Source organism: Schistocerca cancellata, chromosome 1 (genome assembly GCF_023864275.1).
Source record: "Schistocerca cancellata isolate TAMUIC-IGC-003103 chromosome 1, iqSchCanc2.1, whole genome shotgun sequence".
In the NCBI taxonomy this organism is placed as follows: domain Eukaryota; kingdom Metazoa; phylum Arthropoda; class Insecta; order Orthoptera; family Acrididae; genus Schistocerca; species Schistocerca cancellata.
This window is the reverse complement of record NC_064626.1, coordinates 711,496,797-711,512,662: the sequence shown is the minus strand read 5'-3', so window position 1 is coordinate 711,512,662 and position 15,866 is coordinate 711,496,797. Positions and strand designations below refer to the sequence as shown.

Here is a 15,866-nt window from a genome sequence, read left to right as displayed (position 1 = left end):
CATAAAGAAGGAAAATTTGTCAGATTATTTTCCTCTGTCCTGAGTGTGGTCTGCAGTCTCTGTAATTAAGTTTGCTTCAAAAGGTCTGCTTATTCATTTCTTACATTCATTTTTATTATGACTAGTTTCAAGCTGAGGCCTATCATCAGATGACAACATTTACATTACTGATGAGTGGTTCTGTGTCCGAGTGGCTACATGGCTTCTAAAAATCAAAAGGTTCAGTCTGAACCGAGTAATTTCTATAATTTTTTAATAACTGATCAATTCTTTCACTTTAGCAATGTCTTGTGTAAGTGAAACATCAAGTTGCATTCTAGAAGTCTCCCTATTACTGGCTGCATAGGTCAGTTAACTGATCAAAAGACCAAGAGCATACCACCTCCAATAGCAGCAAGGTGCTCAACTCCACTTTCAGGTTGATGGCAGCTTTATTTTAAGATTACATGTATCTTTGAACTTTTTACTTTATGTCTGGAATGTCTGAATCTCATATACATATTGAGTACACTGTACTCTGTATATTGTGGAAATGTAATGGATTAGTTTGGCATGAAATCAATATCAACTTCGTGAAAGCAAACAGTATACTCCAATGATGAATTTGCATAGTGTTTGACAATTGGAATTCATTGTCAATCTCTTCCCATACCGGCCTGGAAATCCTGTTGTTGGTAGACAGTCATGAAGTTTGAGGCAACAAGAGCTTTGTGTATTTTGTTGCTATCTTTAGCCTGGGCTTGTAGCAACAAGGGGGAGGGGGAGGGGGAGGGGGAAGGGGAAGGAGGAGCGGAGCATGTTCCATTTAAGTGTAGTTTCAGTCTGCTGTACTCTGTGTTCTGATCATGTGCTGGATGAACAAGTTACTGAAGTATAGTCAGTGCATGTGGTCATTGTAAATCTTGTGATTGAAAATGCCTCATAAAGAAGAAAAGTCTTTCTTAACGATCCTAACATAGCATCGTCCATGCAACCAGTGGTTCCACTTTATGCTACATTTGCGGACAGACTACACTGAAATCGCGAAGGAGACCAATAATGCCATATATCAGGAAGGCATACAGATTGTACTTTGGCTATGAAATTGGTGACCAGGACAAGCCCTGGGCTCCTAAGGTATGCAACATATCTTGTGTTACAGGTCTTCATTTGTGGTTGAATTGTAAAAGATCTTCATGGACTTTGCTATAACTATGATCTGGCGAGAGCCATCAAACCATGAGATTGATTGTTGCTTTTGTGTGACAACTCCATTAACACATGGTATTTCCAAGAAGGAAAGTCTTGCTTGACCATCCTAACATAGCATCATCCATGCGACCAGTGCCTCATGGAGATGGACTGCCTGTTTCTGTCCCTTGTGATTGCGACAATGAAGAAGGCAGTGAAATTAGTGCTGCTCCATCGTTCTTTTGTGATTAGTGTACAGAGACTCACAAAATAACACAGTGTGAACTTAATGACAGCGAGAGACCTGGAATTGCTGAAAGGTAAAGCTGAACTGTTGGCGTCAAGACTACAACAGTAGAGTTGTCTTGATAAGATGCTAAATGTGATAGCATTCCATAACTGCTGTAAGCCATTCCTTCCATTTTTAGAAAGTGAAAAGAACTTGGTATTTTGTGGTGGTGTACAGGGACTAATTGCCACCAACTATTACTGTGATCAGTGGAGGTTGTTCATTGGCTCCTTCAATGTAAGTTTGAAGTGTGTGATACTGCACAATGAAAACATGTTACTATTGATTCCTATTGGGTATGCACCTTACATGAAAGAAAAATATGATAATATGAAACAATTGTTATTGAGATTGAACTACAGTAACTTTAAATGGTAGATTTCTGGGATCTGAAAGTCACAGCCATATTACTTCGGCTACAACATGACTACACCAAATTCTGTTGCTTCCTATGTCTCTGGGATAGCTGCATCAAAGCACTTTATTATAAAAAGAAAGACTGGCTAAGTGTCTATCACTTAAACAACATCTCACAATGTTACGCATGAAGCACTTCTCAAATCTAAGAACGTAATTCTCCCTGCTCTTCACATGAAATTGGGCCAAATGAAAAATTTTGTTAAGGTCATGCTCAAAACTGGGAAAGGATTTTTCTATCTGTGCGAGAAATTTCCAAATCTTAGTGAGGAAAAAATAAAAGAGGATATTTTCATGGGTCTCCAGACCCACAAACTGTACCATTCTACAGGTGTCTTATCAAGACAATTCCATTAGCTTGGGATGCCTTTGTTCAAGTGTAAACAAACTTCCTAGGAAATAAGGCAGCAGGAAACTTTACAGGTCTTGTGGCAAATCTTCCACACTGCTACAGTAGAATGGGGTGCAAAAAGATTCCCACTTGGACTTCTTTCCTGACAACTTTGGTGCTGTAACCGATGAGTACAGAGAACACTTCCACCAGCCAATTTCAGACATGGTAATGAAATACCATGGAAAGTAGAGCACATTAACGTTAGCAGATTACTGCTGGATATCAATCAGGGTATCACCATCAGAAATATATGAATGCCAGGCAAAGCAGCTGTGCCTCCAGTGATCTTTCTCCAAGGGATAACTCCAAGCTAAATAAATGCTTAAGCTTATATAGGCAATAACGTAACGCCATCATAACTTCAAAATGAGAGCTAATCTTACATTTTCATTAGCATTTTCATTATCAGCACACCTGAAGACATAAATATTAGCTGGTAGTTGCCAGAAATGCTAAAGAATATTGTAGGGAAGGAATGTAAGTAAAGATGTAGCCATGTGAGGATGGATTCCCGCTGAAACTAATTACAGTGAAATAATAAAAGTTTCCTCAAGGAATGTTTTCAAGAATCCTAAATTTATTTTTCTCGCTTATAAGTGTCAACTACATCACTGTAGATAATGTTGCAATCAAAAGTGAATTCCACTGAACTGGAAGGAAGCTGCGTAAATAGACAGACTTATTTTCAGATATGACAATTTGCCATTAAGAATTCAACTATTTTAAAGTTCAGCTTACATTCATAAAACTTGCATACTCTTAAATGATTTACCAACACACTCAATGAAGAAAGCCTTTAGAAATGTACAGTGCAAGAAACTGTCAAGCTAAAAGGCATTTTATAACACAGAAATGAACAATTGTTTTAAAAAAAACAATGTTTTGTAATTCATGGTGGTTACCTGAGAACAGTGACAACACATCAGGAAGGATGGGAAAGAAGAAGGAAACTGAGATCATGCTTCCAAAATAACACATTAACACTAATGTGTGTACTAGGTACCTTGTGTTGTAAAGCATTTATTTTTGAATGAATTCAAGTGCGGGTTTATTTTGTGAAATGTGTAAAAAAATGGTGCAGTTAACCATCACCAATGGAAGAAATGAATCACAATAATAAACAGGGAGTACACAAAAAATAACTTCATGCAAACTTTAATACTGACTGAAGTATATCAACAATTAGAACATAGTTTGTGTTAATTATTTTTTTTAAATAAGGAAGACTTTGTACAATAAATATTGAAAAATATATTAACACAGTAGCACAGTGCAGCACACAAAGATTGACAACAGTTATGCTCAGGACATTCATTTTACAAAAAGGTATGAAAAATACAAAAGTAAGCAACTCATGCATGTTTTCACTTTCATGATATTGATTATGCCTTAGTAACTGAAACCTAATGTTACTTAACAGTGAAAATCTGGGGTGGGGTGGAGAAAATACAGCTGTAGGAATCACAGATCATACATTATTTCCAAAGATTCAGAAGGAAGCAATGGAACTGTGAAGATAGGGGAGATTACAATCTTTTCTTATAAAAGTCTGGATTTATTTTTAAAATCTTAAAAACCAATAGAATGGGCAAATATGTCAATGCATCTTATTTTATAAATTTTCCACAAACCATACACTTGCTTTGCAATTTTGACACCATTCAGTTTGCTCAAGATATGTCTAATGCCCTGATGCTCCTGCAAATTCAGAAAAATTTTTCAGTTTTTTTTTTTAATTCATATGTTTTTGATCCCTAGAATAATTCAGTCAATTGCCTGGGCCACTTGTTGGATGTCATTTTCATTGCACGTCATTCTACATCTGCCGCTTGAAGTTTTCTAGCTTCTATTCACTGTTATTCCACTTTTTGATGCACAAAGCCCTACATACAACTTTTTTAAAGACTGCCGCATTACAAATTGCCCCATCTAGCCTAAATTATTGGAACACCTTGACACTGCCATTTTCTGTTACTTTTTATGGAGTGTGGTTTTATGTTTACCCAAAATGAGAATTTATTTAAATGTGTCTCTTTGTTACTGAATACTACATAATTATTTCTAGGGCCTTACTTTTCACCTGAAAACTTTGCTAATCTGACAACTAAATGCAATTTGGCATGTTTTTTGCCAATGCTAACACTCATGGAGTTTCTGTAGTGAATATCAATCCCACTCTTAAATAAGTTAATGAACCCAAAAATTAACACTGTTTAACTTTTTAGAATTTGTTCATTGTTCGCAAGATAAAGCACAAGGCTACTGGCTGTGATTCATACAGCTAGTATACACAAAAGATAAAATAAAGGTACTACTAATGACAATAAATTGCCTTCTTTGCATAAGTATTAACAAGGTACTGTGGATACATGCCAAAATCTACAAAGGGAAGAAGCAGGCAAGAATTTCAATGGATTAACAGCAAAGTACTTTGATAAATATTCATATATAGTTTTCAACACTACAATTTTGCACACAAATGGTATCATCAGCACTCCAAACAGGACATTTTGAACAATGCATTACTACAATAATTACTGATGTGAGCATTGTATTAAAAAATTACAAAATGCACGCACAGGCACACAAACAAATTCAATAATAAATAATTGCAATTACCAAAGATTTACACTTGTGTAATTCCCATGCAATGCACACATGTCACATTCTCATGAAATATTACGACAATGGAAATATTTTCATGAAATGTATCTAATAATGTGTATGATGGTCAATATCAGAGATGAGTTACATAAAGCAACTTACCACTCAGACCATCACCAACTGACACTCTTGAATTTCTATTGTTGCTATTTGAGTTGGTAGAATTGTGTTCAGCTACTGCTGCATCTCTTCGCAAAACAACACTTTCTTTGGTTGCTTTCTCAATTGCACTAAATTCATGGCTCCGCCGACCCACTTTTCTTTCAAATGTTGGTTCAGAGAATTGTCCAAATGGTCGCTTTGGAAGTTCATGTGGTGGGGGTGATCCTGCATAATCCAGTTTATGACGTTTCAGTTCTGCCATTGACTGTTCCAGGTTCACCATCACTACATCATCCTCAAAACCAAAGTCATGCTCCAGTTTAACCTTAAAATCAATAATGTTACATATATCACAACATATAACAAACAGGCCAACACTATGTCTTATGTGACAACAAAACAGTAATGACATGTAACAGGAAACATTAAAACAGACACATATATGATTTGATCTTAACACTGAAGATAAAATTCTGATACATGGCAAATTAAAATTACAATTGGAATTTGGCTATTTCTTGTTTCAACTGTACAGAGAAATTTTGTTGTTGTATTTGGTTGGCTAGCTGCAATGTATATTTTTAATTACAAAATTACATACTTCTGTATGGTAGCTTACTAAAAGACTATATGTCATTACTAAAAGAAATACTTCCACTGAATGTGGATGAGCTATGAAGGTCTTTGTGTGTACTGATATTACTACATTATGTGCCAGCAATGGGCCATGTCTCTCTCTCTCTGCACATTAATCACACTTTTAACTACTTCAAAAATTACATAATTAAAATATCATGAAAGTTGCTGCTTTATTTAAAAAACAAAAAGACAGAATAAAACTGGCCATTTCCCCATCATAGTTATGCAACTTACTCTAGAGTACATGATTTGGAGAAAGGAGAACACCACACCAGGGTGGTGAAGGAAGAGTCAAAGCAGATACCTGCATGATCTGGCAACACTGTAGGATGCAGAAGTGTTGTCTTTTGTCTGAGCTATTGCAGTGCTGTATGTGCTCAAGGTTTAATGCTAAGCATCACACAATTTAGAATAAAGCCGTAAATTCGAGTCACCTCATTCCTCCCCCTCCCCCCCCCCCCCACCCTTTTTTACTGCATTTTGTTTGTGTGCTAACAGTATCAGTATGATGGAATCTCAAAGATAATTTGCTTCAATTTGTAGCCCACCAGAATACAGTAATAGGAAAATCTTCTGAGTAAGAGTTATTAGTTGCATCAAGATCAGAACAGTTTCTGCTCAACGAGTTTCCTTGTCCTACAGCAACAGAAACCGGCCACCCGCCAGCACCTGCTGTCTGACCAGATAAGGCGGCAAGGCGCACCTTGGGCACATTTCTGCTCTCGCATTGATAAACCTAAAATTGTTTCTTATTACAGTTCGATTTTCGGCAAGAAATAACTTTGATAAATATAGTAACAAACGCGCAATTACAAAAATACATAACTTGCTGCTATGGGCATGTTTATGAATTGTCATTTTCTCATTTGATGTTCTAGTACTTGTCTTGCAGTTATGAATTGGGTTATGCATATTAGAATCCTATAAATGATGTTTAAGAATTATAAAACAGAGTTGCAAGTGGAAAATGTCTAACATTTGAGTCATATTGTTCACTTTGGGCCTAATACACAGGTGAAGGCTGCAGAGGCAGCTTGAAACATTTGTCATGGGCAATATGAGTACTGTTGGACAAATCATGTCAGAAAACACTTTCCACATTCATGAAGACTCAACTGACGTATGTGACGAACTGCAATCATTTAACCTTTGTGTAACATTTGCTTTCGATAGCCAAGGTTCAGAAGTCAGGTTTAGGAGTACTACATACTCTAATTCAAAGCAACAAAAATGAAAGGGGCGACTACTACTGCGTTTTTGTTTGAACATCGTCAGTTCACTCATTGAACATTCCTATGCAATATTGTTACTTGTGAATAGTCTGATGGCCTTATGTTTACTCCTTGAGAAGAAATTACTGGCTAAACCCATATGAAAGACATTTCCTTGAACAAAGGGCAGTGCGAAAAGATAATATTTTGCATCTGATGGTACTAAAATGGTACTGTGTTGTGCATTATGAACTCTTCCATCACAAGCTGGTATTTGTTGCTAACAACTGAGACACCTTTCAGTCACACTGTAAGAGAAATGACCAACAAAAATGTGTCAATGCCACTATATGACAACACACACTGCTGATTTCACAAACAAAACTATCCGGGGGTATTCATCACTCATGCACTACTTCTGATCTTGTACCCTCAAATGTTCACCTTCCTTGCTCCTTATTTAACAACCATCAAGGAAATTCCTTTCCAGGCAAAAATGCACTTCATATCTTGCTTGGTGACAGATTTATTACCCCTTAACTAGCTTCTGTACCTTGTCTACTGAATGCGAATACTGCACAAATGTTACATTGTCATGGTTCATCATATATGTCAGTAATAGAAACTTTCTGAGTGTGGAAAAACATCCATACCAGACGTTCTTTCTTAAAATGAGAAAATTCTTTTCTGATGTTATTTATCTGACAACACTCCCCCCCCCCCCCCACATGTGGCACAAACATTTAAAGCAGCTTCACAGCCTTCACACATCAATTAAACCCAAAACAAACAGTAACTTGCCAAAGTTAGACCTTTTCCCACCTACAGTTATTACATAATGGTTAAATGATGTTCATAAGATTCAAATATGAAAAAGCCAATTCATAACTGAGAGACAAATACTAGAACTCCAAATAAGAAAATGGCAGTTGATAAACACACTCCTAGTAACCTAAGCATGTTGTGTAACTGCAGAGTGTTCACTCTGTTTACAGAAATTACTTTGTATGGAAAATCAAACCACCATAAGAAACAATTTTATGCCTACCACTGTGAGAGCAGAAATGTGCCCAAGATGCATCATGTTTCGTTCACCTGGCCAGGTGGTGGCTGATGTCAAGTGGCCGGGGGCTGCTGTATGGTGAGGAAACTCTCATACAGAAACTCTTCTGCTCTTGATGCAACCACTAACACTTTTGTGGAAGGTTTGCTATTACTGGTGGGATAGAAAGTGATGAAAATTTTCTTTAAGGTTCCATCACACTGATAAATTTAGCAGACAGCTGAATGTGGTTAACAAATATAAAGGAATAAGGAGACTTGAACTAGGAACTTTATATCTACATTGAGGGACATTTAGCACTAGACCAAGGGCAGGTACAACACTGTGACAGTTGGAGCAGAAGACAGCATGTCACCCTGAAACTTTCACATCAGACAGTGTTGGCAGATTGTGCTGATGCCCAGACAGAGAATTCTGAGGGGTTGCCAGTTTTAGTGCTGTCGACTGTACTTGCAGATCAGCTTTAACTGGGACTAGACTTTCAACTGACTTACTACACAGTTCTCTGTCACAATCATATAATGAGACATCCAGCAGCATACTTAATGCTACAGTGAACATTAAGCACTAATCTTCATACTCTGCAACCCACCAAACAATGCATGGAAAACGGTCCTTTGTTGTACTACTACTACTACTACTACTACTACTACTCATTCCCTTTCCTGTTACACTCACAAATGGAGGGAGGAAAGAATGACTGTCTATAACACTCTGTATGAACTCTAATTTCTCTGATCTAGACTCCGTGATCCATACGCGAATTGTACGTTGGAGCTAGTAGAATTGTTCTGCACTCTGCTGCAAATGCCAGTTCTCTAAATTTTCTCAACAGCATTTCATGAACAAAACATCGTCTCCCTGCCCCACGGATTCCTATTTGAGATCACAAAGCATCTCCTTAACACTTCCATATTGACCGAACCTACTGGTAAAAAATCTAGCAAAGTCACTTTGATTTGCTTCAATGTCTTCTTTTAATTCAACCTGGTAGGGGATTCCAAACACTAACAGTACTCAAGAATGGGTCGCCCAAGTGTTATATACGCGACCTCTTTTATACATGAGCTGCATTTTTCAAATAAATCAAAGTAGACCATTCACTCACATTTGTCGTCATGTGCTTATTCCATTTCATTTGTTTTGCAATATTTTGCCTCCATATTTAATCAACATGACTGCCATGCAGCATACTGTGTTTCAAAATTATAGGATTGTTTTTCCTACTTGTCTGCATTTGTTTTCATTTTCCTAAATTTAGATCAAGCTGCTATTCGTCACACCAAACATAAATTCTGTTTAATAAGTCAACCTGTACCCTCATACAGTCACACAATGAGGATACTTTCCTATATACTACAACCGCAGATTGCCGGTCACCCTGTTTGCCACATCATTTATGTATCTAGAGAATAAGAGCGGTTCTATTATTTTCTCATGGTGAACTTCTGACTATACCTTTGCTTCTGATCAACACTTATCAATGTGGACAATACACTTGGCTCTATTACTAAGAAGTCTTCAAGCCACTTGCATTTCTGGGAACCTATTCCATATGCTCTTACGTTCGTTAACAGTTTCCAGTGGGGCACCATGTCAAACTGCTTTCTGGAAATCTTGGAATATTGAATGTCCCTGTTGGCCTTCACCCACAGTCCACAGGATCTCATGTGAGAAAAGGGCAAGCTGAATTTTGCATAAGCAATGCTTTCTAAATCTGCACTGATTTGTGGATAGAAGCTTTTCTGTATCCAGGAAATTTATTATATTCAAACTGAGAATATGTTCAAGAATTCTGCAACAAATTGATGTTAATGATATTAGACTGCAATTTTGTGGGTCCATTGTTCTTTTTCCAGTTGATTGGGACTTCACACTGGGTGAGAAATATGTGATAAATGCATGCTAAGTAAAGTGCCAATGACACAGAGTACAATGTATGAAACCTTATTTAGGATTCTGTCCAGACCTGGCAACTCATTTGTTTTCAATTCTTTTAGTTCTTTAGTTCTTCCTCCACTCTGGAGTCTGATCGATGGTCGGGATCTTCTGTTTAGAAGTAATAATCACAAATTAAAACAAGTAAAATTAGCAAAAAGTCCCAGAACCAACTAAGCCCATTACTACTGGAATGCTCATGGAATACTCCTTTTCTAATTATGTGATATAGACTTGATCTGAGTGTGTATAAGAATGCTGCATGAAAATCTCATATAATTCTCAGCAGAGCAACTGAAACTATTAAGGTGAGAAACTTACCAAACAGAGTGTTCCACACTAGCTGACAAGTGTCACAAAAACATTCTTAATTACAGTGAGTGTGTTTTATGAGTAATTACAGTCTTTCCATCCCTTGGGAGCAGGTCATTAAATGATTTGAGTATTCTTCATTAAGGAGTTCTGTGAAAAAGCTAGCACTGGAATGACTGAGGGAGAGGGAAAGGGAGGGGGAGGAGGAGGAGGAGGAGGAGATCAATATCAACAGATGTGTTGCGTCATGAGAATTTGACTTCTTTTAAACAAAAATGAATAATGACCTAGCAGAATTTCGGAGTTCAACAGAAAGTCTTGATATTCATACATCTGGCTCAATATTCCGGAATAACTGGATTTCCTGAGACCATCTATCACATAATATGTTTACTGTATGTATATAGAAAGAAACATGTATTCCAAGCCACTGATGATGCTTTCCAAATAAATGAAGCAAAACACGTATGGCAACAAACAAACTGCCTTCGTTTAGTTGCATAGACAGTATATATCCTCACGAATTTAGAGCAACTAACAGAAAGATAGAAAACAAATAAATATGACAAAAATTTTATATTTAATTTTATTTTAAATTTATAATATCTGAAGTTCAGAACTCAAGTATCATGCAGTCAAAGCAGTCTCATACAACTTTCAAAAATTCGAGAATACTGGATTTGAAGTTTTCAGAGTGTGTTGAAGATCCCAAAGAAAGATCGATCTTTCAACTGGTTATGCGGCTATGCGGTAGAATTCACACCTGGCATATGAGTGGCCTGGGTTGAATTCATGGCCAATGCAGATTTTTAAACAAAGGTGCATATTCTATCAACATTTCCATGGTGCATAAAATAATAAAAGGGAGGAAAATAACAATCAAGTGCTTCTGACTGGTAATTGGAGGTACAAGTCTTGTTTCAATCCTTTTTTCATTATATCTTTTCAGTTTGAATATCTATGTCATTTAAGTATAAAAGCCTTAGAGAGAGAGAGAGGAAATTTCAGTTTTTTATTTATTCTCCTTGAACTATAACTCCATTTCCAAATGTCATCTTAGATACTATCACAGCTTGCTCAAATATCCAGATTGAATAATGTGTGGGAAAGGACACAATCCTGTTTCACTCCCTTCTGAAGAACTCCTTTTCATGACCTTCAACTCTTAACTCCAGTTTGTTTTCTGTACAAGTTATTCATAACCTTTTACACTGTATTTTATCCCTACTATTTTCACCGTACAATAACTTGTGTAATTACTAATAACAATCTCTAATAAATCTTCACCAAATACAACAGTATGTAAATCAAACTTCCTGGCAGATTAAAACTGTGTGCCCGACCGAGACTCGAACTCGGGACCTTTGCCTTTCGCGGGCAAGTTTGGAAGGTAGGAGACGAGATGGCAGAAGTAGGGCTGTGAGACCGGGCGTGAGTCGTGCTTCGGTAGCTCAGATGGTAGAGCACTTGCCCGCGAAAGGCAAAGGTCCCGAGTTCGAGTCTCGGTCGGGCACACAGTTTTAATCTGCCAGGAAGTTTCATATCAGCGCACACTCCGCTGCAGAGTGAAAATCTCATTCTAGTATGTAAATCCACAAGAACTTAAGCTAATGTTGACACATATAATCTATAAGCTCAACAACTGAAGTGCAGCAGCTGGTAAATCTACTTCGTGCTTTCTACCTATTGGCAAAAATGATTGTAATAATGAACAATGGTCTCAGCACTATATCTATTGTCACCTAGGTGACAGTGGCAACATTAGTGGTGTGAGAAAACACTACTGGATTTAGATCACATAACTTTCATGTGTAAAAAGATAGCTGCACCAAGACTATAAAAGCAACAAACAAAATCTAAATGAAATTTCCTGCAAATACATTGCCAATGAAAGCAATTGAATACGACATACTATGTCAACACAAACAGCTACTACAAATTAAATAAATGAAGGAGCTAATGTAGTACCCAATTAACACAGCACACTTTACAAATACTCAAACTGCTCTGCACAAACATAGAATAAAAAATTTCATTATAATATAATAATCTCATGTGGCTCACTGGCCTGGTGCAAGTGTTTCAATTGGAAGCCACTTCAGTGATTGCATGTCCCTAACCTACCCCAGTTAACCAATTGAATCTGCTTATTAGTGACATGGCTCCGAATGTGCCTATTAGTGACATGACTCAGATTCAGCTAGATAACATTTATACCATGGTGGAACATAAGCTGAACATTTTACTTTTTTCACTTTCCCATAAAAAGAACTTATGTGTGAAGCAAAATAACGACTACTGATTTTCCCACTGAGATCAGAAATTTTCTTTGAGTGTCTTGACTAGACACTGAGATAACATCAAAAAACAATAGTACATAATAAAATAACTTCTATACATCAAAGCCTTCACTCTTTATATTAGAAACTACTTATTGTAGTTGAAGGATAGGATATTATGTATGGTACTAAAGAAGATTTTCTTTCTATTCCATTTATGAATTTCACCTGAGAATTATAACTATTTATGCACATCTTGTCTACCTTTCCTTTCACAATGTAGCAACAATATACTCTTTGATTTGACAATGGAAACTAGTTAGTGATGTTTCCAGGACAGATTTCCATCAAGTGTCATATCTTTCTTGGAGAGTGTGTTATGTCAGATTTTCTGCATTTCTGTGACACTTTAAAAAATATCTCTATCAATTGGCAAGCCTTCATTCTACGTATTCAATCTCCTGATAGTTCACACTCATATGAACTTGGCATACTCAGGTATGAAGTTCAAATATAAATGATAATTTATAATTAGTCCCTTCCACAGATAAAAGTTTTCCAATACACTATTATGAGGGTTGTTCAATAAGTAATGCTCCACTTTTTTTTAAAAAAAAGCTATTAATAACACAGACAAACATTCTTTTTGGTGCTTCACATCTGATGTTTGTTCTGTGCGCTGGTGAAGTTTCGAACCATTCAGGCAGATGGCAGAGCTGTAGCAGTGTCAAAATGGCGTCTACATACAACTCACGTTACAAGCAGCATGATATTGAATTCTTGTGTGCAGAAAAAGAAACCATAGTGAACATCTATAAAGATTTGTGTGCAGTTTATGACAATGCTGCAGTTAATATGAGTACAGCTGGTTGATGGGTAAGGAAAGTTACAGCCTCAGGAAATGCAGAAACAGAGCTCCATGATCAGTTACGCTCGGGACATCCTGTCACAGCCGTCATTGCCTCATCCACCCTTTAGTCCAAACCTGGCACCCTCTGACTACCATTTCTTTGGGCTGCTTAAAGATTCTCTATGGGGAACATACTTTGAAGATGCCAAGAGTGTCAGTCATACAATGAAAACATGGGTACACCTACAGGACAAGAGCTTTTACCAGCAGGGAATACACACACTTCCACAACGATGGCATAGGCCATAGAACATGATTGAGACTACATAGAAAAATAGGACATGAACAAGACATGTGGTGTATATAGTCACCAAATTCTGACTCTTAACAATACATATGTACTGAGAGAGAGAGAGAAAAAAAAAAAAAAAAAAAATGTGGGGCATTACTTATTGAACGACCCTTATAGCTGACCAGTCACTACCATTTGTCTTTCATGAATCAGTATGTCAAAACATGACCTGTTGTGATTCTCTAACATACAGGATACTACACTAAATTTTCATGAAGTGCTTAGTTTTACAACTCTCTAAACTTGGAATCAGTAGTCGATCTATACTAAGAGTAAACAGGATATTTATGCAGTACATCATGATATGAATGGTGGTAGTACTATGTCATTCTCTAAAGCACAGTAGGAAACACAATCTGAAAAGATTTAATCCATCACACAAAGTTATTTCTGTGTCAACTGACGGCCTCTAACCAAGACACGTTGCTACCTTCTGTATGCTGTTCACGAATCAGACTAGGTCCACCATATGAATACATTATTTAGTAGTTGTCAGCATAAAGTGAAATCCCTATTTCGCGTTTTCATGTGGTCCTTGCTTGAAAAACGCAAAACTGAGGAAAACGTTAAAACCTCCAAAATATGAGGAAAAAAATAGGACATTGGCATACATTATTAAAAATCGTAATCCTCTTCAACACATTATATGAAAAGTGTGTAAGCGAAGGAAAGTAAATGTACAACACAATGTTTATACAATAATTTGTGATAATGAATTTCATGAGTTCTTAAAAAATCACATGTGCATAACAGCAAGTAAAAACTCTTCAAAAAACTGAAATTGATATCTGGGCACAAGGTAATTGAGGTTTTTTCTGACATGCTACGACCACAAATTATACTCACATTTTTGCAAGATCTTTCCTTTGCGCTCAACCAGAAAAAAAGCAAAGATTGATGAGCATGGGGAATTAAACCGTAAATTGAAGTACGGTGGAAGGCTTCAGAATCTGTGAAGTAAGATGAAAGGAGTCGGAACCTAATGTGTGGGAGTGTGTGTTTTCCTTCTGTAGCCAATGGCAGTGCACCATACTCTGGTGATGCTAGTGCAGTGACCTCTAGTGTAACCAGCAGGCGAGTTCATTTTACACGTGCTAAAAGCCTCTTTTATGCGATCGACTTTCTTGTCTCAATTGACCATTTGAGATAAGTGCTTCTACTGTAATGTCCCTGGTGTTTTATACCCATACTGAGTCACCTGTTTTCAGTGGTCATTTTCGTTTAGATGTCAGCACCAAAATTGCTGGTGTTCTGAAAGCTGTCTGCTGTGGAGTTTTCCATCTGAATGGGAAACTGAGATTATGGGGGGTTATCCTTTTTATGGAAAAATCAAAATTTAGTAAGAAAATGCTGGAAAAAGAAGTGACAATATAGCATATTAATGATCAACGGAGAATTCATATCAGAAGTTCCTGTCAAATGTCACGTGGTAAATTGTCCATACTCCAGAGAAGTGAAAGAATATGAAAAGTGTCATCCAAACATTTCAGAACACGTACATTTATTTGCTTGAGAATATGTATGCTTGCAAACACATCAGACAGTATGTAGAACACAGTGAACAACACCTTTTTCCTTTATCCTTAGATCTTGTTTTTTTTTTGCTAGGTGCCACATAACATAGAAAATTATTTTTCTCGTCCAGTAATTCTGGGTTTTCACTGTTGAAATAGTTTTCATGAAAATATATTAATCTATTTACACTCTTATTTATGTCCAGTGGAGGTTCTTTCTCTATAAAATGCAAACAAAATTTTCTTTCATATATTTTGTCTCTCTTGTAGAACACTAGTAGGAAAAAATACCAGGCCCTTGTGTAACCTTTCAGTGTCCCACTAAAACAAAGCAAACAACACAATAAAGATCTTGTTATTAAATTTTCCCTGAGACATTTAAGTCTCATCTTTATCTACGATAATGATAGAAGCTGAAGAAATTAATTAAAATTTGTGCCAAGGCCAGGACTTTAACCCCGGTCTCCTTGCTTATTAGGCAGGAAGGAGACTGGACTTGGGTAGTCCGTGCAGCAATGTTGACAATAGTGCTGTGGTGGTGTAATGGTCAGCATCCCTGTCTAGTAAGCAAAGAGACGCAGGTTCAAGTCCTGGCTGTGGTATAAATTTTATATTTGTTTCTTCAGCTTGCATCATTATTGTAGATAAAGATGAGACTTAAATGTCTCAGCG

The 15,866-nt window shown here is 36.9% G+C and overlaps 1 protein-coding gene across 3 annotated transcripts in view; it reads right to left on the bottom strand.

The window, feature by feature from the left end:
- The window catches only part of LOC126184850 (USP6 N-terminal-like protein), a 143,035-nt gene that overhangs the window by 66,213 nt on the left and 60,956 nt on the right, over nt 1-15,866 (bottom strand). For all 3 annotated transcript variants that reach the window (XM_049927462.1, XM_049927479.1, XM_049927471.1), the window contains one exon: nt 5,037-5,361. In XM_049927462.1, coding sequence (XP_049783419.1) covers nt 5,037-5,361 — 325 coding nt within the window. The remainder of the gene's footprint in view (nt 1-5,036; nt 5,362-15,866) is intronic.